Consider the following 27,166-nt stretch of genomic DNA (forward strand, 5'->3'; position numbering starts at 1 on the left):
TACTTTACCACTTCATGTAGAGTCACCATATGGATGAGTGATATGCAAGTCCTCTTCAAAGTTAATTTACATTTAAATAATTCATTAAAATAGGATCTGTCACAGTAAAGATCACAGTCTATAAACTGATATTCTCTTCATATAAAATAATAAGTTGTATTTTACTAATCTATTTAATAAATTTCCCATAAAAGTCTATACACCTTTCATAATATTGTTCTAAGCTTTTATCATTCATTCCCTTATTGTTGGTTCTTCTGTTTACATCATGTTTTTATTACTATAAATAATACTTGTTAATGTCTTTGATGAACCTTTTTTCTTTTAGAAATGTTTTCTCCCAACAGTTTATAGCTAATATACCCATATTAGGGGTGCAAACATATAAGGATTTATGTGGTTCCATTCTATCATAAGAAGAACACGGTAGTATGTGTCTGTTAATAGTATAAGTAAGAGAAATACTGCTCTGTTTCAAAGAATATGAGAATCAAAGACATCTTGACCCCGAAAAAGATTATTATCAATGTGATGTTGATGGGCCATTTGAAGTCAGTAGAGTTTTAAAGAAAAGAACAGTTGAGGAAGCTAGAAGAAAGAAATAGGGATAGACTCAGTGGTTAAGAGCACTGGCTTCTCTTTCAGAGGATCAGGGTTCAATTTCTAGTACCGACCGGTACTACTCACTACTGTCTGCAAGTCCAGTCTTAGGGGATACACCACCCTCTTCTGGACTTCACAGGTCCTGTACATATGTGTTGCACAGACATACATGCAGGCAAAAAACAAACATACAAAATTTAAAAATGAACAGAGGGCTTCTTTAAGACTTTTATTAATGTCCAGGGTAACATTGCAATTACTGGCATGGAAACAAAAGTGGATGTGTGTAACATCACATTGTCTACCTTTTTTTTTTTTTTTTTGACTTTTTGAGACAGGGTTTTGCTGTACTTTGGAGCTTGTCCTGGAACTAGCTCTTGTAGACCAGGTTGGCCTCAAACTCACAGAGATCTGCCTGTTTCTGCCTTCTGAGTGCTGGGATTAAAGGCATCCACCACCACTGCCTGGTCCACATTGTTCTACTTTTATTAGAGGTGTGTACTTGTCTTTTCCTGAAAACAAAGCAAAACAAAGCCAAAAAATCACTTCCCAGTAAGGAACTGAAGCAAATAATTGCAATGACTTTTCAAATGGCACCAACATTGAAAGTGAGAAACATATATAAAAGAAAATTGTAGACCTATAAGCAAGAAGACGACAGATTATTGAATAAGCCTGCTGCAGCCAGTAAGAGAGAAGGTGGGGCAGAGAAAGATGAAACTTTTGTTGCCTTAACCACCCCTTTACCCCTTCCCTTGTACCAGTGTTAATCTGCCAATTTTATGACTTAGTGATAAAAAACAGTTGGGTTTTTGAAGTGTTTCCTCCTTCTTATAGGCAAAGTTCTGACAGGTATTTTTATAGTTTTCAGGCCATGTAGGTTTTTTTTTATTTAATGAACTCCTGTCACCTCCAAATGCAATTAGCTTCCTGGTTGTTATTGGCAACATTTGTTTCAAGAAGTGTTACAGCAAGACTTCTCCGCAAGAAAAACATCTTAATAGAAATATCCATGGTCTCTGTATGAGAAGAGTAACTTGGGGAAAGGGAAAGAGAGAAGTAGGAATAAATTACATGCATTGCCCAGAGGGAAATGACCTTAACCAACTCTAGAAATGTTTGTACTTGAAATGAGGCAGGGATGCAGAAATAATTACCTAGATTTATAGAGCCAGAAAGTAACTTCAGACTAAATTATATCATAGCAATATACTGAAACAATGTAACTGTCCTGAAGCAGGATCTATATGCAAATACCTGTGGACATCCGTGGATGTCCAGTGTCTAGGCAGCCCTGCTTCAGGAGGCAGCTGCTTATTTGAAATCTGAGCTTGGATGGTCCTTGTAAGACTAAGTAGGCAAAAGATAATTTTTTTATCACTTTCTTGAAACTTCTCTGTTTATTGCTGGTGCCATAAACCGGGGAATCATTGTTACTAATTCCTTCCTTATCCGTCACACTTCTTCTACCGCAAATTTAAACATTTCCATTACCTTTAATATCTGCTGGAAACTGCTGAGAGCTTTCTCACCATACTTAGCATGACACCCAAAACTTCTTATCACAAGGCCCTACTTACCTGTCAGGCGCCTTGTTTTTAAACCACTCTTTGGTACTAAGCAAAGATATCTCTTTCTAGTAGATTTATGAAATGATGACAGTCAGATAAATAATCAAGCTTTATCTTATGTGAGGACTCGTTTCAACAATGAAGAACTACGAGAACTATCATAACGACAATCCTTTTAATTACCTTACTTCACATTGCCTATTTCTGGGCATATAACAATCCTGTTAGTCTCTAAAGTAAGGTAATGAAGGAGGACAGTGCAACTATAGAGTTAATAGACCCCTGCAAGCATCTTCTGTCTGACCTGCAACCCTATTACCCACAGAACAATTGCTAATCCTGGCAGCAGTAATGTGGAATAGACTGAAATGGCTCCAGCATTATGACCTCAGCATAATGTCACTGATGCCATGACAACCCCTGTTCAATTTAAGTGAAATTGATGACTTTGTACTTGTACTTACCTGGGGACTTCATACATTAAACATCCTCCCCAAAAAACTGGGTCAAGTACAAGAATAGCTATACTATATCATATAATCCTAGTAATTTCCCTAATGAGTTTAAGAATACAGTTCCTGAAGTGTTTGGCCATGATTACATATCAGAAGACCCAAGAAGATGATCTTTCTTTTCATGTAATATTTTAAATTTATAAAGACACTCTCTACATATATTTAATTCCTACTTAGAAAACATTGAAATTGGTTACCAGTCCATATGCTCTTTCTATACCTTACTAACCATATAATATACTGGAAGAGAGCTGCTCCCACAAAGGCATTGTGAATCCACACTCAAAGAGTAAGAAGTTAAGCCTGGCTTCATAGCTGTAGTCTGTGGTCTTAGCACTGGAGGCAGACAATGGTGAGAGGATCTGAGCTTCTGCCTGGCCTGGGCTACACAGGGAAACCCAATCTCAAACCAAATAAACAAAAACAAATCAGTTTCTTGGTGTCTCGGTGAGAAACAGTGCTCACTGTATCATCCAAATTATCACAACTTTAGCAGTATTAAGTGTAAGTTGTTTTCTACATTATTTTCTTTGTGATCTTTTAAGTTATAGCCACTTAATCATTAGTCTTCAGTATGCAGTCTACAAATAGATATGTACTTAAAACATCCAGATTTTATGAATTTAAAATTTTAGATATCTTAAACTTGGATTAATTTTCCTTCTAGGCTTAGTCAACATGCCCTTGCTTTCTATAGGTTTTGTTTTTTTTATAACTTTATTAATTATTTTAAATTCTTGTACTGTCATATTAAGTAGTGGCTTTTGACAGTATTTACTTCTGTTATTAATTTTCTGATTCTAAAGTAAAAGGAAAAATACATTGCATTTACTTTAGAAGTGAAGATATTAGTATAGGACACATGAAGGATTTATCAGAAGGTTCTGGCTGTTATGTGACACTACTCCTGTGGAGACATTCACAACTGTTTTCTCACCCAAGACCAAGGCACAGAAGTCACACAAGTACAACTTGCTGAACCAATGAGTTTGGGTGAAGTTAACTAAAAAAAAATGTAGATGAGGTGTCAAGAGCAGAAATGACTCATAGACAGTTGTGTCACTAAAACCCACCTCAGCATAGGTGACAACTTATGAAAGCAGAAATCTTTAGGTTCACTGCACAATTTGCAGTTACCTCAATAGGTTACAGCATGTCTCCTCCAGTTAGCTCAACTAGTCTGAGCTCCTTCTAGGCAGCCCAGCTTGTCTGATACTCTGTTAGTCAGCTCAATTGGTTTCCCTTTTAGGTGATTAAGCTGTTTTGAGAGTCCCTCAGTGGTCCTTACTGCATATGTATGCTTTGATAGGAAAGAGCCTAGCAAGTCTTGTCAGTTTCAGGAACTTTCTGAACCTTTTGAGTTCTTTACTCCCTGAACATAACAAGTTTCCCATGCAGAATGAAATATTTCTCCTCCCTTTAGAAAATCTTGTGTTTTAAGAAGCTTCACTCAAAGACACAAAAATTTATCTAGGAGGAAATTGTTACATAACAATGGAAAAATTTTTATGAAAATAGCTCTTTGGATAGAGGAAATTGGAGGGTGGGACTTATCTAATCATATTATAATCTCCCCCCAAAAATAAATGTTTAAATATAAACAAATGAGAGGATGTTTATATTCTAATTATGGTTATATTCTTCCATGTGCCTTTCTAGCATTCGCATTTTCATATATGTAGTTCCTCTATTTTAGAATCTATGATTCGGTCTTATCAATATCCATGGCCCTGATAGCTCTTAAGCCAAGAAGGTGAATTTGTAATGGGGGGTGTCAAATTTGATTTCTGCAAGTCCTAAGTCACCTGAACCCAAAGCTTTTCATTATACTGATAGTTTTATAATTGGGGATGGGTTTATCCACTGATGTACTCTACAGCTGCAAAGAAAATGAATATGAATAATAAATATTAATATTAAATTGTTACAATTTTTCCTTGATAAAAAATAAGTGGAGAAAAAATGAGAATAACAATCTGGTCGTGTTGTAACACATCTTTAATCACAGAATTCTAGAGGCAGAGTAGGCAGTTCTCTGGTCTACATGACAGGTTCCAGGACAGCCAAGACTACATAATAGAGAGATCCTGTCCCAAAAATAGAAAAACTAAAACAATAACAGAAAATGAGAATAGCACTTCCACCATCTACATTAACTATCCATGGAAGAGTTGACATGTGGGTGCTCAGAAATCTTTATTTTGAAAGGAAAATGATTTTTTTTTTTTTTAGTTTTTCCTTCTCATTTCTTTTCTTTCTTTGAAACATGGTTTGGATACATAGCACAAGATGGATGACTTGAGTCCCTGCTTTTGTACTTCCTAAGTGCTGGCATTTACAAAAAATGTTCTTCCTTGATGAAGTTTGTTTTTCTGCTAATGAGAGCAAATGATTCCAAAGAGACTCTCTTCAACATGGTGTTAGAGGAGCTCCAGGTTGCTATGTATTTTCCCAACCTCGGCCTTGAGCTAAGACTGTCTGCAAAAGCAGGAGATTTCAATTTGCTTTTCACCTTTGATTTGAAAATTCACACATAGTTTTTGCTGTAGGCAGAATAACAGTTGCAGGGGAGACAGCAGGTGAAGGGAGTGTGATTCTTCATGGGCAGCTGGCCACTGCTGTTGAGTTTCTAGGCAGGATACAGAATTTCTCCCCCCCTCCCCCGCCAAATCATTATTTAGAAAGGGTCACCCATTTCCCCCTTTCTCCTCTATCCAGCTAAACTTTAGTCACAACTTCTGCTGATTATTGATAAATTTTCTTTCTATTCTCTTGTCAAAAAAGCTTTGTTTCTTTATTTAAAAATATTATGTTCAGAATGAGGTTTTCAGGCCTAGAATCTCAACAAATATATGACACAAGATGCTGAAATGCACTTGCTGAATTTATAAGAAGTAAACAGCATAATAGTTTCTGTGTTTAGTTACTATTGACAATGTAATAGCTTCCCTGTTTTGTTACTATTCTTTTTCCCGCCTCAGTTTCAGTTCAGACCACATTATAAAATCAGTTTAGAGAACTAGCTTGGACTCAAGGGGACATCTTATGTGGAATATGTGAACATGTAGAGGGAACGCATATTTTTAAATTACAGTTACAAATAATGCTGCTTAACCTGGCCCACATGTATAATCACAGTCTACTGAGTTTGAAGCAAGTGTTGAGCATATAGTAATGCCCTGCCCTATTTTATAATAGAAAAAAAAATGCTAAAGACTGGTAGCTAAGTTGCATATTCTCTTAAACTTTTTTTTTTATTGCGAAAAGAAGAAAAAAAAACATAAACAAAAAAACAAGTTTCCACCTCCTCCCAGCCTCCCATTTCCCTTCCCCTCCTCCCACCCTTCTCCCCCTCCTCCCACCCTTCTCCCCCTCCCCCCACTCCTCTCCCCCCCCCCCCTCCAGTCCACAGAACAGTCCAGGTTCCCTGCCCTGTGGTAAGTCCTAGGTCCTCCCCCCTCCGTCCATATCTAGGAAGGTGAACATCCAAACTGGCTAGGCTCCCACAAAGCCAGAACATTAAGTAGGATCAAAACCCCGTGCCATTGTCCTTGGTGTCTCATCAGCCCTCATTGTTCGCCATGTTCAGAGAGTCCGGTTTTATCCCATGCTTTTTCGGTCACAGTCCAGCTGGCCTTGGTGAGCTCCCCGTAGATCAGCTCCACTGTCTCAGTGGGTGGATGCACGGCTCGTGGTCCCGAATTCTTTGCTCATGTTCTCCCTCCTTCTGCTCCTCCTTGGGACCTTGGGAGCTCAGTCCAGTGCTCCTGTGTGGGTCTCTGTCTCTATCTCTATCCATCACCAGATGAAGATTCTATGATGATATGCAAGATATTCGTCAGTATTGCTCTAGGATAGGGTCATTTCAGGTTCCCAATCCTCAGCTGCCCAAGGAACTAACTGGGAACCTCATCTTGGGCACTAGGGAGCCCCTCTAGGGTCAAGTCTCTTGCCTACCCTAAACTGGCTCCCTTAACTAAGAAATGTGGTTCCGTGCTCCCCTATCCACCTTTCCTTTATCCCAATTCTCCTGTTTCCCAAGTCCCCCCTCCTTCCCTTCTACCTTTTCTCTCCCCATCTCCCTTTACCCCCATCCCACCCCATCCAAATATATAGAGAACTCAAGAAACTAGACTTTAAAATGCTAATTAACCCAATTAAAAAATGGGGCACTGAACTGAACAGAGAATTCTCAACAGAAGAAGTTCAAATGGCCAAAAGACACTTAAGGTCGTGTTCAACTTCCTTAGCAATCAGGGAAATGCAAATCAAAACAACTTTGAGATATCATCTTACACCTGTCAGAATGGCTAAAGTCAAAAACACCAAGGATAACCTTTGCTGGAGAGGCTGTGGAGGAACAGGTACCCTCATCCATTGCTGGTGGGAATGCAATCTTGTGCAACCACTGTGGAAGTCAGTGTTTCGGTTTCTCAGGAAATTCGGGATCAACTTACCCCTGGACCCAGCAATACCACTCTTGGGAATATACCCAAGAGATGCTTTATCAAATGACAAAAGCATTTGTTCAACTATGTTCATAGCAGTATTATTTGTAATAACCAGAACCTGGAAACAACCTAGATGCCCTTCAATGGAAGAATGGATGAAGAAAGTATGGAATATATACACGCTAGAGTACTATGCTGCGGTAAAAAACAATGACTTCTCGAATTTTGCATGCAAATGGATGGAAATAGAAAACACTATCCTGAGTGAGGTGTCCCAGACCCAAAAAGATGAATATGGGATGTACTCACTCATAATTGGTTTCTAGCCATAAATAAGGGCCACGGAGTCTACAAGAGGTGAACCTAAAGAAGCTAAGTAAGAAGGTGAACCCAAGGAAAAACATATAGTTGTCCTCTTGGCTAAGGGAAGTAGACCAAATTTCTCTTAAACTTTTAAACAAGAATTTTCTCCTAAGTATATGTGACTTCTAATTGTATTTCTTTTTGGGGTGGTAGGGGTTAGGAATTTCAAATATGAATCACATGTACCATTTATTTTCCTTAAAAGTCCAAAGAAACTTATGCTGATGAGATTTTTGTCATTGTTATTATATAAACATATTCACATCATTTTTATAACATTCATATAAAATGAAACTATTAGCCTATAAATGCACTTGGGAAATAATACAACAATGCCTATGGTTCAGAGTGCTTTTAATGTTTCTTTTCTTTCTCTCAATGCTTTGTTTGAGCCATATTACTGGCATGTATCTCCGCTGATAATTCAACTGAATGTATTAAGTTATGGAGAAGTTGAGAAGTCACGTTCAAGCCTGTGCAGTCATAGTCTTACAAGAGGAAGTTTCTACATGGCATTTCTTTGAGCTCAGATGTAAGAAGATTTCTGTCACTTTGTCAGTGTTTAAAATTATTAGAAAATTTTAAAGCAAAGGAAGAAAAAATAGTTTCCTGGGTAAAGCTTTTATGTTTATATAAATTGTGCATTCTAAGTACAATCTAGAGATTGTCAATAACATACTGTGATTTTATTTCCTTAAATGCCTATTAGTTTTCTTATAGAGTAGGTAATTGAAGAGTCTTTACATCCAGTTTCTCATTTAAAGTATTTCTTACATTTTGCTTGACTTAAAGTCATAAATTAAAATAGTTTGACTAAAGATCAGCCTACTATCATATATTTGCTTGAAATCAAGAAAATACATACATGTATTTTTCAACTGAAGTAAGTAGATAAATAAAATTTGTGAGGAAAGTTTCTCATACATATAACTCAAGAAAGTATATACGCTTAAAAGTTTATTTATGGAGTATGCAAAAAAAAGCTATAAGAAAGAACCTGATAGGTATAATTTTATTTTAGTGTTATAATTCAAATTCAGTAATTCAATAGCAGGTATAAAAAATTAAATGAGAAAAAAAAATGAAGTGCCACCAGAATGACTAATCAGTTATTAAAAATGTCTGCAGTGGGAATTTACTTGTATAGAAAATGTTTGCACTGTCATAAAAGACTCCTTAATTTATATTAGTGGACTAATTCAATGACAGGCACAAAAATACACTCTCACCCTTGAATCCGTTCAGGAGACAACCATTCCTAACCCACTGTACTGCGTAAATATTTTTGGAGCACCAGGAAGTATGCCCCCTCTTTCTAGTTAGGCTAGGAACTCCATAAATACCCATTACAGGTTTTGACTATTACTTTGTTTTTTTTTGTAATATTTTACCTATTTTGTTTCTTGCCCTGTGTGTGTGTGTGTGTGTGTGTGTGTGTGTGTGTGTGTGTGTGTTTGAGTTTGTGTGCGTGCATGCCTACGCGATTGATTATGTGTGGTGTGTGTGTGTGTGTATGTGTATTGTACCCTTGACTTTGGGGAGTAGGGTTCCTATTTCCACCTTTTTGGAGGCAATCTTCAGGCTTAGTTTACTTGCCAACTTCTGGCTTCTCTTGCTTGCAAAGTTTTAATGATTCTCCTGTCTTGCCATGGGTCATTGTGGGGATTACAATCTGGAATTTCTGCTTTCTCATCTAGCTTTTATGTAGCTTCCAGGAATTGAACCCAGGTTGTCATGTGTGTGTGGCAAACATTTACCCATTGAGCAATCTCATTGACTCCAACTCTTAACTCTTAAGATTACAGCAGTGTGTTCCTGGCAAGTAAGTCAGCAGATAAATCCATGATCGTTCTTTTTTTTTTAACACCTTTGGATTCGTTCAATATCTTTATAAAACTCTAGGAAGACAACGTAACCTTTAAATGTCCCCAGGGACTATTGTACATGTCTTAGTTTCCAAAAATACTCTTTAAATTTGAACTTCTGTATTTTTCTAATAATCTGATTATTACATGCTGCAATAATAATTGATTCCCAGATATAAATGTCCATGTACTTTGTGAAATCTATGTACCCAAAGCACAAATTAAGTTTAGTTCTCTTGATTAGAAAGAATACTAATATTAAATTAAATCGGAGCACAGTAAGGATAAAAGGTAAGGGAGGTACCTCCTTATTTTCTTAGGTTATGACTGCACTGTTTAATTCTTAGTATCATATGTATAGTAGAATTTTTATGCTGGGATGTAGGCTATAGAGGGGAGGATAATGGCATATATAAGGAATTGTGTCCCTTGAGAAGATTAGTTGAAGAAATGGGTTATAGCTTGACTTGATTGAGAAGTTCTAACCAATACTTTTCCTGTAAGTCAAGAGTAGTAGACTTGATTACTGTTTCACAAAGCAATATTAGGACTAATAAGTGAGAGATTAAGTATGCTAATTTGGGTAAGTTATTAAAAATTAATGTTATAAATTGTCCAAAATATCCCAAACTAACCAAGCCACTTAGGTTATAAGGAATACTGTATTTTGAATCTAGTATGTGTATACCATAGATTTGCTAGGTAACCTTTTGGTAGCATAAACACAGGCACAACTCTGAACCCAGGCCAAAGAAGTCTGTTAATACTTTTGGAAACTTTTTTTTCTTCTTGTAACAAACATTAGCTTTTAATTTGTGGTTGAAAACTGAGAATTCCAGATTTATGTGGGATACCCCCTGTAGGCTGTGAGTACCATTGGTTAATACAGGAACTGCTTTGAGCCTATAACAGAGAAGGGCACAACAGAACAAGGTGGGGGAACCTAAACTGGAAACTAATGCTGGGAGAAAGATGGTAGAGTCAGGGAAAAGTCATGTAGCTCAGCCAAAGACAGACGCCAGAACTTTACCCAGTAAACCACACCTTGCGGTGATACACAGATTAATGTAGATGGGTCAATTTAATGTAAGAGCTAGCCAAAAATAAGTTAGAGCTAATAGGCCAAGAAGTGATTTAATAAATACAGTTGGAAACGTTTTTCTTAAAAGAAGCCAGCATGTGGTGAAATGGGTATTCCTCCAGCCCACTCTTCTTAGATACTTTTGTTTCATACGGAGGTAAAGATCAACTATATAATTTGTAAAAACCCAAAGTGAAAATGGCAATGTGGGATGGAACTGAAAAAGGATTTTCAAAAATATTAGCATCAAAACATTAAACAAATCCAGTGGTCTTTTAAGCATACCAAGGGATGGTGTAGGTCTCATGCTCATGAAATTATGAGTAATGGAAAGACTCTGAGACACTAAGTAGCAAGCTGTAGTTGTTGTAAAGCTATGGCCAGATCTATAACTTAACCCTCTAACATTTGCTTTCTTCCTTTTATTCTTTATGCCTATTTCTCTGGAATTATCCACTTTCACCTCCAAACTCAAAAAAACACTAATAAGTAAACTGTCAAAAGTTCTGTTTTACAGGGACATCGACTATATAAATGACCTTTTTCTGATTTCCCTTTAGTTTGACTTCCTAAGTCAAATTCTAAATAATTTTCCTCAATGTAAAGAAAAATATGTTATGTAATGCTGCAAATGCTTACATTTTCATGTAAGATATGTTATGTCTCAAACATTTTATCCTATTTTTTGGTTACAATACTAATAATTCATTACAAATGTAGTACAGACAAACTAATACAGTTTTCCATTATTTTTCTTTTCTCTTTTTCTGGCTTTACCATTGTCTAAGTATGTCCTGCAGCCCTCCGCCTTATGTTTATTTATAGGCAGATTTCAATTCTGCCTTTTTTATGGTTGTATAATAGTTGATATATTAACTGCCAATCATTATCATGTATAACCTCTGCTACAATCTTAGCTATAGAAATTGGGATAAATATAAAACAGTATTTCTTAAAATATGCATATTCAGTAATTGTTTATTGAGTGTTATGTATAAAGTACAGGGGTAAATACAAAAAGAAAAGCAAAGACTTAAGAATTTGTCTTACCTTTCCATCTTACATGGGGGTACAATGAGGTAAGGCTTTAGACCATTCATTATAAGAGTAATAATGATCAACACCTATATATACAAGATAGGTTAACAAAAGGAAAGCATAGCTAATGTAATTAGCACTTTGTAAGACATGGGAACCTTTATGAACAAAGGCCCATATAGAAGTGTCATTTGTAAAATTTAATGCTAATAAAATGGAGGGGGCAACACATCAAGACTTTCCAAGCATCTGATAAACTTCTTGTATACCAATCCTTCCTCCCACATATGAAGCATCACTCCTCCGAAATAAAGCTCTTCAAGATAAAGAGAGAAACCTTTCTAGATAATGACTTGGTTGGGTAAAGAAGATTTCTACTTTCTATGAGATAGTTACATTGGAAAGAGAAAAAACAGATTCAGTAACTGTCATTCTGGAGATGTCAGGATAAGAGATCAAAAAGTTGTTTCTGAGGCCTTTCAGTCTCCTAAGGTCCCAGTACTCAGCATGCCAATAATATTGGTTCTAAACCCCAGCCATGGCTCCAGATTTAAGAAAATTATAAGACAAATTAAGGAGCGACGTAGAAGATGACAATGAATTGCAGAGAATTTAGAGAACAGAACTGGACAAATTTATGTAAAATTGAGGATCTGACATGTAAATTGGTAAGGACACTTTTTAAAATATTGGTTCATTCAAAGTTCAATAAGAAAATATATGTTAACAAAACATTGCAAATTTATTGAGATTTTGTATTACATGGAAGCTTTCCTAAGAGAATTAATAACCTAAACCTCAACTTTGGCTTTTAGCTGATTTGGTGAAAAATGGAGTATTGTGAAGATATATGAGTGGAAGAACAAAGATAATGTCTGTGCACAATATAATACATTGGGAGTGGAGGGCTATTTTTCCTCCCTCTGTTCCTCTTCATAGATCATAATGCTCCTTAACTCTGCTTCCAAAAAGGGTACCTGTCACTACCATATATTAGACTACTATGTCTTAACACACACACCATGTTCTTGTAACCCAAGTGACTCAATACCCAGTCAATTTCACATATTTTCTTCTTTCCAGGAATCTCTTAGAATGGGAAAAGAGAAATCTTTGAATAGTTGGGGAGACTAGAGAGTAAGAACATATGATAAGAATTTAGTTTTAAAATTAGAATGGTTTGCTTTTCAATAAACCCATCCTTTGTTTTGGCAAGGCAGAACAGTTCTTCAACTTCTCTAATAAGGAATACTTTCCAACTTCCCAGAGCTATACAAAAAGAACTATATTGGACAGAACTATTTATACTGACAAGTTAATATAAAAAATAATCTTCAGTGTTAGTATTTGATTTTCAGTCTCTTGAACTTCCATGTATATTAAGTTGATTTCTCCTTGTTGAATTATAAAGGTAAACTTGTCAGGGTGATGAATTTGGATCACAATAATCTGAATTTTGCCAGAGGGTAGATTTAGTCAGTCTCTTAAATTTTTCATTATGATTCTAATGTATCTCTAAAACAAACAAAATTTACTAGAATAAAAACTGTTTTTCTTTTTGTGTATTTCATATTCTTTAGGGGAAACAGTGTTTCAGAGGTATAGATTTAAAAACCAGTGTCATAGGCTATGTATCAAGTTGTAACTATTATTCCCTTGTCTCCTCAACTAGAATTTCCTCAGATTCTGTAGGTACTGGGAGATGCAAGTATCTCTGTACACAATCAGCTCAAAGTCATATGGTAATATAGTAGAAAATTGTTATAAGATTTTTTTCTTCTTTTTTTAGTTTACTCCAGAAATGACTGCACCATGACAGATCCAGAGAATGTACCTGTATTTAGGAACAGTTTGGGATACAATACATAAAATTATTAGTTGTCAATGAGAGAAAAGGAAAAGAGCAAAGAATATTAGGGGTAAAGTGACTAATGATAGTATTTGAGGGCATGCTGAACCTTTGTGGATGTGTATGTTTGTGCATATGGTTTGCTCTAAACTTCCCTTCCATATCAACAGTTCCTTTACATAGCTCTCTTAAGTATCAAATCTTAAAGATGGGAATTTTTACCACAGGTTTTGGTTTATAAAACTAAGGGTTTTCCAAATAAGCAAAGATTTCATTCTTTTATATAATTTAACCTTAAATCATTTATATAACCAAGGGCATGCATTAATACGATAACTTCTCTTTGAACCTTAATTTCTCTTTAATCTTCAATTTAAATTTTAAAGAATGAGATATTAGGTGTTCCATCTATAAATTTAAATAGGAATGGGTTCATCTGAACTAATGGCTGAGTAAATTTGTGACATTCCCATATTAAATATGGTGATTTGGTATATTATATTACACATTTTCATTTACTTCATGGAGAGTAGAATTTTTATGAGCCGTAATTCAGAAAAATGTGAAGTGACTTTATGGAACAATTCTCCATATTTAAAAAAAGCCTTTAGCAGATAGTGTTTTTAGTTGTTTAATAGAATATCTAGTATTAGATGCTAAACACTTTGCACATTGTTCTTTAGTTTCAGCTCAAATTCTCAAGAGCAACCTTGCAGCGATGGAACAAAACATTCTTCATCTGGAGCGTGACATCAAGAATTTCCCCAAAGCAGAAAGTCACCATGATAAGTTTGTGGAAAAGATGATGATATCCTTTATTTAAGCATTTGTTTATATGTTTTTCTGGTAGCTGTCTATTAATCGATTTTGTGTGTGGTTAGTTGTACTAGTCTACAACAGCAGATGAATTTGTGTGTAAGCTGAACTGATTTTTATATTAGCAACATAAATTTTATTTCACAATGTTTTGAACCTGGTAGAGTAAGCAAGGGAACAATTAGATCAGAAAAAAAATGCCATTTCTCAAAGACAAATTTTATTTGAAAGCCCACAAGATATGCAAGGTAAGTCTTAGGATGTCTGATTATACCCGAAAGAACAAAGCAAATAATCCTCTTTTGTAGTCAAATGCTTAAGGACAGAATCATCATGGGAAAATAATTTTGGGGGGAGGGTTTATATTTTTTCTCTTTTTGGGGTGTGTTCACTTGAGTTTTCTGAGGATATACATGCATTTTGAGAAGCGATGAGAGGAGGGCTAATATCAGTAGACTGAAAACTAAATGAATAGACGTATGAATGGAAAGAGAAACAAATTGACCTGTAACTATAAGAAAAAAAGAAAAAAGAAAGAAAGAAAGAAAGAAAGAAAGAAAGAAAGAAAGAAAGAAAGAAAGAAAGAAAAAGTAAATAATACTTGCTACACAGACACTTAGGAAATTCATATTTTACATACAATATACTGGTAAATTATGTGTATGTATATATGAATTTTAAAGGAGAATTGAGAAACTACATTTAGTTTGAATTGTTTAATGTTCAAGCTGTTGTTTGAAGATAAACTACATTCAGAGCTGTTTTTTTTTTATTATTCTGGATTTTCAGAAGTAAAAGCTATATCCTCCTCCTCTGGGTTTAAATAAGTATCTTGAACTGCAGATTGATTCACTAGTTTATATCTCTAGAGGGAATAAATCCTGCAATTTCTTTATCAGATAATAAGTAAATTCCTCAACAACTGTATGGCAGTCACCTTCTTTCAAGGTTAAATCTATCGCCTTTTTCTCCTCTCCTGTGTTTCTTTCCTAACCAACTTAGGCGTTATGGTGCTAAGCCTAAAAATTACTTAAGACTAGTACTTGGCATTTATATAAAAATTTATTTTCCACTCTTATTTTTTGCCTCATAAAGTAGTGATGTGTGGTCCTTTAGTGATGCTATATTTGTTAATAGGGATATTGGATGGGCAAATTAGTGAACCGTTACAAGCAGGAAGTCCCTGTCTAGCCTTGGGTTATATAAATGGCCACATTGGAATACTTAATATGAACCTTTTGCTTCATTGGTGATTAGAGTTATTTTTATTTCAAATATGTCACATTGTCCATTGGCCAGAAGCATACCTTTTTTACTTTCTAATTTTGACTCTTGTCTCATATTTTTTAAAGTCAGTTTGAGATCTCCTTGTTCTATGGAGTATTTTCTTTTAAAATTGGCTTATGTCCCTAATGCAGCATGCAACATGTTGCTCATTTTGGAAAAGAAAGAAGGAGGGAGGGAGGGAGGGAGGGAGGGAGGGAGGAAGAAACAAATTTCAAAACCTCATGAGCTTTGCCTGGACTCTATTTTATTTCTCTGAAATCCACAACTTTCTATATCTGTATGTTACAGATGAACAACTATTCTCATTTAAGTGCTACTCAAGTGTGACTTTTCGTCCACAAGGAGATTGGAAATGTAGTAAGATGTATAGGACTCTCACCTTGCAGTTCATATCAAGAAAAATATGGTAATTTATTACAGAAAAGGAGGATATTAGTGTGATAAAAATTTTGAATTAATAAATTATACTAGTGAAATTATTGCTCAGATTAGTCTTGTTCAGAACTCTGCAGCAGTGCTTAGGGAGAAGTTCACTCTTCTAAAAAGACACAAGCAAAATGCAAAAAGGTCACATGTATGCTGTATTTTGAGTATTTCTGGTACTTTTCTGTCCAGTGATCAAAGAGATGAAAAACATGGCTGACACAGGACATTAGAACCTAACTCAGATCCTTTGGAAGAATATCCAATTCTCATAATCACTGAGCCATCTCTCTGGCCTCTGTATTCTGTTTTACAATGAATACCATGTTCCCATGAGTGATATAGGACTCTGCATGGTTCTGTCATCTGCCAAATTTTTGTTTCAGATCACTGACCCTCTAAGTAACTACAGCGCAAATATGGCAGTACTTTACCTAACTAAATATAATCTTTCTATAAGAACTTGGAGTTAAAAAAATGGACAGGGACAGCACTCCCGTGTCTATGGCCTCTGTAAATAGTAACAGCACTATAAGGATGGCTGCTGAACATGTGAGTTGAATCTTCAGTAGATCACCACCAAGTCAGGCTATGTCCAACCACCTCGTGCTCACCGTTACTCTTTCACAACATTAATTAAATGCTTATTATATCTAGACATTGTCAGTTCATTGACTACTGCAATGAACACAATTGGTAGCTCAACCTTAATATGCTGGCAGCCTGGCATTTATAATCTTTCTATATACTGTTCTTTTACCAGAGATTATATGTACCTATCAAATATCTACAACCTAGCATACTCTAGACATACTCAGTAATTGTTTGTAAAGTCATTGGAAATTAGGGAATCCAAACCCCTTCTTTGACTTTCCCCATCTAGAATAATATTGTTATGAAACAGTAAGATTTCCTTACTATTATTTCTAAAGAATTCTCCATATAAATATTATCAAGAATTTAAGTAGCATTAAATTATTGTTTTAGATCTCGCATTTAAAAAAACGTATGGTCAATTTTAGATGTTATGATCCATATATTCTAAAGTAATTGTTTTGTTTAAAGCTAGAAAAATAGATAGACCTCAAGATACCAGTGTGGTGATCCAAGCTTGAAATCCCAGTGGTTTTAGAACTGTAGGGGGAGTATTACCATTAGTTCCAGTCCAACCTGAGCTATATCATAAGACATTGTCTCAAAAATTTTAAAGGAAATGTTCTCTTGTAAATGTAGTTGCCCTACTTCTAGCTTCTGGAAGCCAACAGCTTTCTAAACAAGAATGTCACTTTTGTTTCTCCTTTCCTATCTAAATTGTTTATTTCTGACTCAGAATAAAACAGTGTAAGGAAGAAAAAAATCTCTTTTCTCTCCCATTGTACAATGCATGACTTAATATGCCTATAAAAAGACAGACTAAAAGAGGATCTATAAAGTTAATAAATGTATTACCTGCTACAGGAGGAAACACTCTGGAAAAAAAAAACAGGGGAGAACTGGCTTTTTTATGGACAGTTACATAGAAGTCCAAATTGAAGTTGAAAGGATGTGATCCAACCGTAATTAATTGGAGGGATGAGAAATGATCTAGCAAGATGTTTATTTAGATACTTCTTGCCTTCTTTTCATAGCATTGCTTATCTCTAAGTAGAAGGCAGGACACCTGTCACATGACTAGGGAAGACAAGAAGAATGATTGTTGTAGCTTCTTTATGACCAGCTGCTGAGATGAAGAGTTAGGCAATTAGAGTTTTGTGACCTACTTCAGAAGGTTCTGTCCTCTGAGTTTACCTCATTCTCCTTCAGTTTATACCTCTCATTATTCCTCTTGCCATGGCCTGCATATTTGTGTCCCTTTCATAGTTTCTGTTGACACATGATCTGCAGTGTAACAGTATAGAGCAGTGGTGCCTTTTGAAACTGATTAGTTGTAAGAATAAGAACTCTTCTTTGGTGTGTGAAATTTGTTCCTCATAAAAACACTAGAGAAAAAAACCCAGCAGATCCCCCCCACACACACATACACACACAGGCCATTTTGTTCTTTTGGGACTCTGCCATAGGAGGACACGGCAGTAAGGCATAAACCATTACCACCAGAAATTAATTTGTTGGTGTCTTTGTCCTGGATTCTTTGCCTCAAGAACTATGAGAAATTTCTATCACTTATGAATTGCTGAATCTCAGATATTTTCTTGTGGAAGACTTAAATAATGTAAAGCTGCCATATTTGGGGTAGAATTTTCTACATCCCAAAAATGAGAAGAACAAAACAAATGAAATTAATTTTATGGGTTATAAACAAAGAGCCAATCACAGTGTCCAGATCTGTAATCCTAGCAGTTGGAAGGTGATAGAAAGAGTATCAGGATGTCAAGACCAGAATAAGCTGCATGAGTCTCCAAAAAAGGAAAATAAATAGATTCAGCGTGCACATTTATATATAACCATAAAATTGAACAATCATCTCTTATGAAAATATTTATTCTTCAATGCTAACACGTTCATCACACCCCTAGTCTTGGAAGTTTTGTTGTAGTTGTTTGTTTGTTTGTTTGGGGGATCTAGCTCTAAGCTACTTGCATGTTAACCAAGTTCTATATGACTGGGAGTTGAAATAAATAGGTTGCTAGGATTTTATTTAGATTTTTCTTTTTAAAAAAATCATTGAATAGTGTGGTTTTGTTTTGATTTTGGATTGGTTAGTTGGTTTTGTGTTTTTTTTTTGTTCTGTTTTTTTTGCTGTTTTATATTCAAAAATAATTTTTGTCATCCAATGTTCTGATTAGGCTTTTCTCTTCCACCAGCTTTTCCCAGATCCTCCCTACTTCCCTACCCACCCAATTCCATAACCTTTCTTTCTCTCTCTTTAAAAAACAAACAATAAACACAAACATGCAAACACACAAAACACCCCACAAAAACACAAAATTGAAAACCAAATTATATAAGCAAAAGGCCAGTAAGACAAAAAAAAAAATGATGGAACAAAGCAACATGAAACAAAAGGTCTACAAAAATACCCTTGAGTTTGTTTTGTTTTGGCCATCTAATTCTGGATATGTGACCTATCTTGAAGTGTAGCACAAATTCTAATTGCTTTTAATAATAAAATCCCCATGTCAGATATAGGGGTAGATGTCAAAAGATCAGAGAAGCAGAGCAGCCAGCCACTAGTTCTTACCTCTACCAACTCCTCAGACCAAATGGGGTATCCTGTCTCTGCAAGTCCTCAGACTGAATATGATGAGCTTCTGTCTCCTCCCAACTTATTATATTCCTCTCTCTGCCCAGCCATATCCTTTCCTGTCTCTACCTCCCTAGTATTGGGATTAAAGGCATGTGACTCACAAGTACCAGGATTAAAGGTGTGAGTCACCACTGCCTGGCTGTTTTCTTTGAGACTGAATTGACCTAGTGTTGCCGAGGATGGCCTTGAACTTCTGTAGCTGCCTCTGTCTCCCCCCCCCCACCCCCACTTGCAGGGATTAAAGGTGTGTACCACCACTGCCTTGCCTCTATGACTAACTAGTGGCTTACTCCACACTATGATCCACAGATAAGCTTTACTTGTTATAGCACAAACAAAACATCACCACAAGACAACACTGGAGAAGACAAATTTTCCTTTGTAAGCAGGTACCAACTGAAGATAGCTTCTTGATTAGGGATAGAAACTCATAAATAATTAGTGTTGATAATTAACTCTCATTGATTGAGTGTTTACTATTTGTCAGATGACCTAATTTTATATATTTAGTGTTTTAAAAGTTCTTGTTTATTAAGTGAGGAATAACTTCTATCTCTGCTGATAAAATTAGCTAAGCTATGTATGTATCTACAGTTATGTCAGGATAACTTCAATAACTCATAAAGTTACTTTCCGTCATCCCACATTCTTAATTCATTTCAAAGGTCCTCTCTCTTCATCTTTTAAAGTTACCAGGAAGTCTGTGTATGCATTTGAAGCCTACTGAGGATATTGGTGACCTGTGGTTCAGAATCATAGCCTGCTAACTATTCTTTGAAAACTAATCCATGGTTGAGAGACATGAGATAGTGCTCTGAGAATGAATTTGCCAATCCTAGGCCTTTTCTTCCAAGACCTGTGGTGTCGCTGATACTATGTGCAACATTGTAACCTTGGCCAGCACTGTAATTGTGGAAGAGTTGGGTTGTTTTTTTTTGTTTGTTTGTTTGTTTGTTTGTTTCTGTGTTTAGAAAAGAAAACCTAATAATTTTTGCATACCTGTGATTTGATTGATGGTTGACAACTGTAACCAAAGATAGATTAACAAGAGAAGAACATGAGAAATGTGTTTAACTGCCTTATGTGTCAAAGCAGCCTTCCATACAAGAAGGCTCCAGAGGAGATGTCCATTTACATACTCTGTGCTGAAAGCAGTGCCTAGTTCTAGAGAAAAGTGATTAGATAAAAGTGGTATGAAATGTTGTTCATAATGTATAGGGAGGGGAGGTTTAACAAGATTCTTTCGTGTGTATCCATTGATAGCCCCTATTCAAGATACACTATGAAGCAAGATAGACGACTTTCACCTGTGATGAAGGCAAACGCTATTAACCTTCCTTATTTTTATAGGTTGAGGGAGGTAAATTTTACTTTCACTGATCTGCATCCTTGGGCTAAGTCAGTGGAAAGGCTAAAAGATCTCGTTTCTGTGGCCTTTCTATTTTCCTTCAGGTCACAATGGTTTCCTAAAGCATCCTGCTCTGTGGTAATGTGCTCTGAGACCTGATACATGGTATTTGCTCTCATCACCTCCTTTTCTGCCTTTTTTCCTTCTCGGGCTCTCAAGAAAGAATTATTTTAGTTACTGTGCCAGGCTTTTTCAGACAGGAAAGAAACTAATTCCTAAAAAAAGAGATGTTTGTACTTTTAGTCAAACTGCTTGTTTTTGAGACAGTGTCTCATAGCCCTGTCCTGCCTGAACCACTCTACATAGACCAGGCTGACCTCCAAATCACAGAGATGTGCCTGCTTCTGCCTCTAGAGTGCTCGGATTAAACCTGTGTACCACCATGCCCTGCTTTCTTCTACTTTTATGTATGTGCTGTGTTAGACATCCACGTCTAACAAGGCACATTAATCTCAGTGTTGACCTTACTGCTTATACTCTGTTGACAAATTTCTTACCACATGTACTCACAGAGATTTTGTCAATGGCAAGGCTGTCTCTGGCCCAAAATCAACTTAGCTTTTTGATTGACTGCTAGCTAAATCATTTCCCCAACTGGAGAACCGAGAGTGACTGAGCAGCAGGAGCACCATTAACACATTGACAAGAAGAGCTGACAGAATGTTAATGACATTAACACCCTGTCAACTAACTATCAACACCTGGGATTTCCTCATGGTGTGAGGGAGAGTCATTTGAAGTAGTTACAAATCAAGTTCCTGAGGAAGCACATTGTCCTTTGCAGACAATTCAGAACAGATTTGGGGTCACCACAGCGCCTTCATTATGTTCATTTTTATTACACTCTTCTCTATTAGGAGAATATTTTAAAATCGATGGAAAATTCAGTTATAATTCAGCCAGACGTATCACATCGTACATAGTAGACTTTTAGCACAAGCTAATAATAGGTTTTAAGTGGGAAGCCAATCCATTCTTTGTAAAGCAAATGCCATATGAAATTGACAAAACAAAAACAAAGAACAAGGATTCTTTTTTTTTCTTTTTTAATGATTGGACATTGCAGAATTTCAGGCTTTTTTAGAGAAAGTGTTACCACAGCTGACTCTGTCCAAAATGAAAAAAAAAATTAGGAAATTCACACTAAGAATTTTTTGTTTCATTTAACAGCTTGAATAAGAGAATGTATAGAATTTTTTTTCTCTTAAGGGTAGAGGGGCAAACCCATGGACATAATGTTTGCATGAAAAGAAAATTGTTTTCAAAATCCAAATAGTTTATCATTGCTTCTTAAAAAAAATAAATACGCTTGAGGTGGGGATTATAAAGTTTCAAACCTGGGACAAATGGTTGTGGTGCCCGTTTAGCATATCAAAGCAGACCTGGCCTCAAGGTTCTTCCTGCATCAGTCCCTCCCTGTTCCAGGGCATGGCTGGCATACCCTGCCCCCTAACTTTCCAGCCCAGGGAGCTGTGTTGCTCTCTGCTATATAATCAAACCATTTTGGTTGCTTGCTCTCTTTGTAACTTTTGGCCTTCTGGCTGCTGCACCTGGTCCTCTCTCTCCCCTTTCCCTCCTCCTCTCCCCACATGGCCTGGCTCAGGGACAAGTCCTCTCTAAACTCTCCCAGACGTCCCTGCCTCTGGCTATGCTTTCCCACATACCGTTATAAATTCTCTCCTCTACCATACCTATAAGCAGTCATATTTCCTTTCCTCTCTCTCTTATTTCTTTTTCATTCAAGGGTGTAGTTCCATAGTAGATTACTTTGTCCAACCAGAGACATGACTCTAGGCTGTTCAGTGTGATCTGGAGGATTTTAAATTAAATTAGAACATTAATAGGAGGTAATATGTGCACAATAAAAATTAGAAATGGCAACTAAATAGTAATGATAGCAGCAATTATCAAAAAAAGAAAACAGAGCCAAATAATGTACAGGCAAATTTATTCATGAACTATTACACTAGTGGAAAAAAACCCATGAGTGTACAACTGAAGTTCACGTACACAAGGGCAAGTGGAGATTTGTAATGATGGAACACAGTGGAAATTAAGAACAAACTTGGTAAAAGACTGAGGTGAAGGTAATAGAAATTCTGGCTACACCAGAAGCCAGGCTGAAGTACTAAGAAATAAAAGGTGGGAATGAGGTTTTTGGCCACATGAAGAGTGTGGTCACATACCAACAATGGAATTGGTACAGTGACATAAAATAATCCTTAATAAAACTGCGCTATTCTAGGACACAGAGCCTAAAGGAGATCCTAAGATAAAAAAGCAGACTCAGAGTTGCTTTGATAAAGAGTCCTTTAACTCTTTACTGATTGTGATATGCAATCATTATACCATGATATATATATATATATATATATATATATATATATATATATATATATATATCACAAATTAGTATCCTAATGAAGTTAATGAAGTGCTTCAGACTAAGAGCTGGAGATGCAGACAAGTTGATAGAGTGACTGCCTACCAAGCAGGAGGCCGTAGAACAGTCCATTGCACAGAAGAAACTAACATTCCTGAGATGGAATCATGAGACTCTGAAGCTGAAAGTACTATGTATCTGAGGGTTCAGATCTGAGGGTTCAGATACATAGTAAGTTCGAAGCCAAACTGTGCTGGATGAGATCCTGTATGAATGAAAATGAGGACATGACTACTTCTAGGTATGGTTGAGGAAAACATTTTTTGTAGATATGAGGAAGAAGTCCAAATTAAACTGGGACCGTAAAATAGATCAGGACAGAGGGCAGAAGAGGAAGGGGGCAAGAAAGGAAGAGAGAGGAACCTAAAGGCCAAGAGAGAACATTAGTAAGAAGTTATATAGGGAAGATAAGTAAGGGGAAAGGAAGTGTAACACGTTGGGCTAAAGAGGTTTAGGGTAACTGTGGGGGTGAATAGTGCTGAGGAGGCTGAATTCTGTAACAGGGACTGGGAGAGATTGGTCAGTTTCCCATTTGATATGTTAAATAGGCAATTGAGTCCTTTGTCCCAGGTTTCTTTGAGACTTAACACTATGTTTATGAATAAATGCAAATAACAAATAGACATAAAAGAAATGTTGAGACTACAGTGTTTAAAGCTTCACAGTAGTTTGAAGATTTGAAAATGTTTGTGCCATGAGGCCCAAGTCTAAGTGAGTTCAGTTTGGTTTCAGATTGATGATATGTCTAAGGAAAAATCATAGAACATTTTTAATATTCCTGCATTTTAACTGTGACCTAACCCATGAAATCGGGTATGGAATTTTCTGCCTGTTGCATCACATCAATGCTTAAAGTGATTCTGATGCTGCAGTACTTCTTATTTCATTCACATTTTTAGGTTAGGAATGTTCATTCTTCTAGTCTCACCACCCTTCCCCCCCCCTCTCTGTGTGTGTGTGTGTGTGTGTGTGTGTGCATGTGTTATACAGTTATGTCAGCCGTATGCAGTCTCCAAGGCAAATCCTTTATGTGAAGTACTATTAGTAGACTTATTTTAATTAAACTCATTTAAATATGAGAAGACAAGAATGGATCAGCCATGTGGTTATATCATGGAAGTGGCAAAATATGATAGTGAGGATTTGATCCAAATTTTGGTCTTTCAGACATCAAGTCACATGTTCCTAACCATTAAGTTATACCACCATTGGGTTCAGAGAGGTTCATCAATCTGAAATGAATTCCACGTGTTCCCCGTGAAACTGTTATATTGCCTTCGTCTTACAATCTCTCTCAAGTGGGAAAAACTGTTCTTTTTGAAAGGATTGTAAACTAATTTAAAAATTAGCTGCTCACTTACACCATCTCTTCCAGAAAGCCTTTCCTAATCATAGCAATCAAAATTAATTCCCTTGTCCCTTGTGTTCTCATAATATTTTAATACTTTGATGATTTCACTTGCTCATTTGCCTGTACTCTGTTTATGCACATGCCTGCTTTGCACACTGGCTCATAAACACCTTTGAGGTATGCATTCCTTTTCATCTTTAAGTATTTGGCAACAAGTCTGACATGATGTTTTCTAGAAAGTTAAGTGTTTAGTAAATGATTTTTGTTATGATTTTTTAAAAATAAGTTAAAGCTTAGTGCATAATGATATGAAATGTAACATTCTGGCAAGAAAATAGAGAACATTAGAGAAAGGACCCTAGTACCTATCTAATGCTAGTTTTATACTATGTTCTGATTTTAAAGTGCCTATGTTAAAATTATGTCTTAGCCAACACTTTTATAGAAATTGAATTCTTAGGAACTCTTTGAATGGAGCCTATGCTTTGGAGAGTTCCATGTGCACAAGACTTCTCTGTTTGATGAGCCTTGCTCATTTGAAATTCATTCTGAAATTAGACTGAGCATGAACTCCATTTTTCAAACATTGTCCAGGGTATTTGATAGACATTTGGTGCATGATGGTAATGGTGAGAAGAGAATGTATCGCTGGTTAAAGGGTGCATAAACCCTTTCAAGCCACAGGAGACTCGTCTTGGAAATCATCTTTTTCAGAACATGAATCGGGACTTAATTTGTCTGAAAGAGTTAATGTTCCCTCAACCTGACAATTTCTCATTTTGCCACCAGAAGCTACATTTTAAGAAATTAAAAATCTGCCTATGGGATTCATTCATATGATATGGAAATAATACAAAAAGCTTGAAAAAATAGTTTAACTTGGGAGTGGGATTTAGAGCTTAAAATTTAAAACTGCCATAGAGTGGGATTTAGAGCTTAAAATTTCAGACAACAGATAAACATTTGTTTGTCTTCCTTGCAATGACAAAGTGCCAGAGCAAGATACAGGCCTGTTTAAGACATTCTGATTGATTTTAAGTAGGATTAGCTGTGAAATTAGTCTGGGAGCCATGTATCTAAATTGCAATACTGGAGCATGATTGGAATGTCTATAATCTTCATCAGTCCTATAATAGTGGCATGTTGTCACTGAACAGCATGCGTATAAAGAAAAGGGTGAAAACATAGAAAAATGGAATAGAGTCTATGTAAAGATGACTAAGATTTGGGTTTAGTCTTAAGAATTGATTCTCCATTTTTTATAATCTTCACCCTAACCCATCATGATATAAATTATTTTTAATTGGTTATAATGTACAATATTGAATATAAACAGCACCAGCAAGTATATTGAATACTTTTACATGCTTTTTAAAATGAAACTCATATAGTGAAGGAGTTTGTCTAGTTCATCATATAGCTTTAAACCAAGAGTACTCTTTATTACTTAGGAAGCCATGCACTTAACATCTCTGAAGGTGAAGCCCCAGCCAATCGCCTTGTTTGTAGGGCCGGTACCCCTTAGGCCAATTTTTACCTATAAATCTGGCGGGTGTGCTCCCCGACTTCTCTTTGTTTGCTGCTCTTCGCTGGAAGCCTGGCTTTGTAAGGTCCCCCCCCCCCCCCGCCTTCTTCACCTTATTAAAGCTGATATTAAAGCTAGTCTGATTAATTCTATTTTCTGGTAGTTTACACCCCTTCACATCTCATTTGCTACAGGTCTCCCATTTCAAATTTTGTGACTAACAGTTCTCTTGCAGTGACTATATTCTTTAATATTTTTGTTAATTCATGTACTTTATTGAAAACTTCTTCATAGATAATTTGAGAGCTTTCCAATCTTTTTAGGGTGTCACTACACCCCTGGATAGTTTGCAGGTAAACGTCCAAAAGAACTGTGAACTCTACCCGACAAATATAGGTTTGTTAAGAGGGATATCTGAACAGCCAGCATATATATAAAATCTTGCTGGTTAAACTCATATAAAAACAAATCTTTATTTATGTAACATTATTCTGTAATATTGGGTGTTCAAATGCTAGTTTCAAAATGCTTGACTTTCAATATATATGGACATTTCTTAGTCTTATCAGGAATGTTCAAAATGAATCACAAATATAATACATATTTAATGCCTATAATCTTTTCTATTTGGTTGGCCTTAACAGTAGGATCTTTATCTCTTCATTTACAGTGTACATTTAATAGGCTTCCCCGGCAGTTCTCTCTGGCCATTAGCTGCCTTATTTATGCCTTAACACCTTGAGTGGCTACATCTCATTTAACTTATTGCTCTTTAACTCTTTAAAATTCTTATAACTCAACCCTAGAAACAGCTTAACATCACCTGAGGAACATTTAAAATATACTGATGCCTAGGTTCTATCCAAGACTGATTAAATCTGAAGGTTGGAGTTCAGAGAACCATAGTAATAGTTACCAACCCTTGAGCAATGCCTCTCGGGAGACTACTAGGAGCAATGAAAACCATATTCTAATTCTTCATTCAACCCCTCAATTTTTTTTTTTTTGCTTGGAAGTCATGTATTAGTATTTTTTATCATCTTCAAATGTAACCACAACATGCATCAAGATTCTGGAGATAGGACTATATTTAAAGACATACTATTTTTAAAGACTCGTTTACTATGGCTTATGAGGCAAAGGAATTGAACTGCCATGAACAAAGGCAAAGGACATTGACCAGTCACAGAATATGCATATGTGGGGAGTTGTCATTGTAGCCTGATCCTTAGAAGGGGTACAGAGGGGATGGAGATGTTAGATAGGTAAGCAAGAGCCATATGCTGAAGGACTTTGGATTTTATGACAAGAACTTTCAGGCAGATTAGAT

General features: G+C 36.1%; 1 protein-coding gene across 3 annotated transcripts in view; it reads left to right on the forward strand.

Moving 5' to 3' along the window:
• The window catches only part of Diaph2 (diaphanous related formin 2), a 745,764-nt gene that overhangs the window by 453,184 nt on the left and 265,414 nt on the right, over positions 1–27,166 (forward strand). For all 3 annotated transcript variants that reach the window (XM_041636640.1, XM_041636641.1, XM_041636642.1), the window contains one exon: positions 14,020–14,144. In XM_041636640.1, coding sequence (XP_041492574.1) covers positions 14,020–14,144 — 125 coding nt within the window. The remainder of the gene's footprint in view (positions 1–14,019; positions 14,145–27,166) is intronic.

This window comes from Microtus oregoni, unplaced genomic scaffold (genome assembly GCF_018167655.1).
Source record: "Microtus oregoni isolate MIOR12 unplaced genomic scaffold, Mior012 000050F_000, whole genome shotgun sequence".
NCBI classification, from domain to species: Eukaryota; Metazoa; Chordata; class Mammalia; order Rodentia; family Cricetidae; genus Microtus; species Microtus oregoni.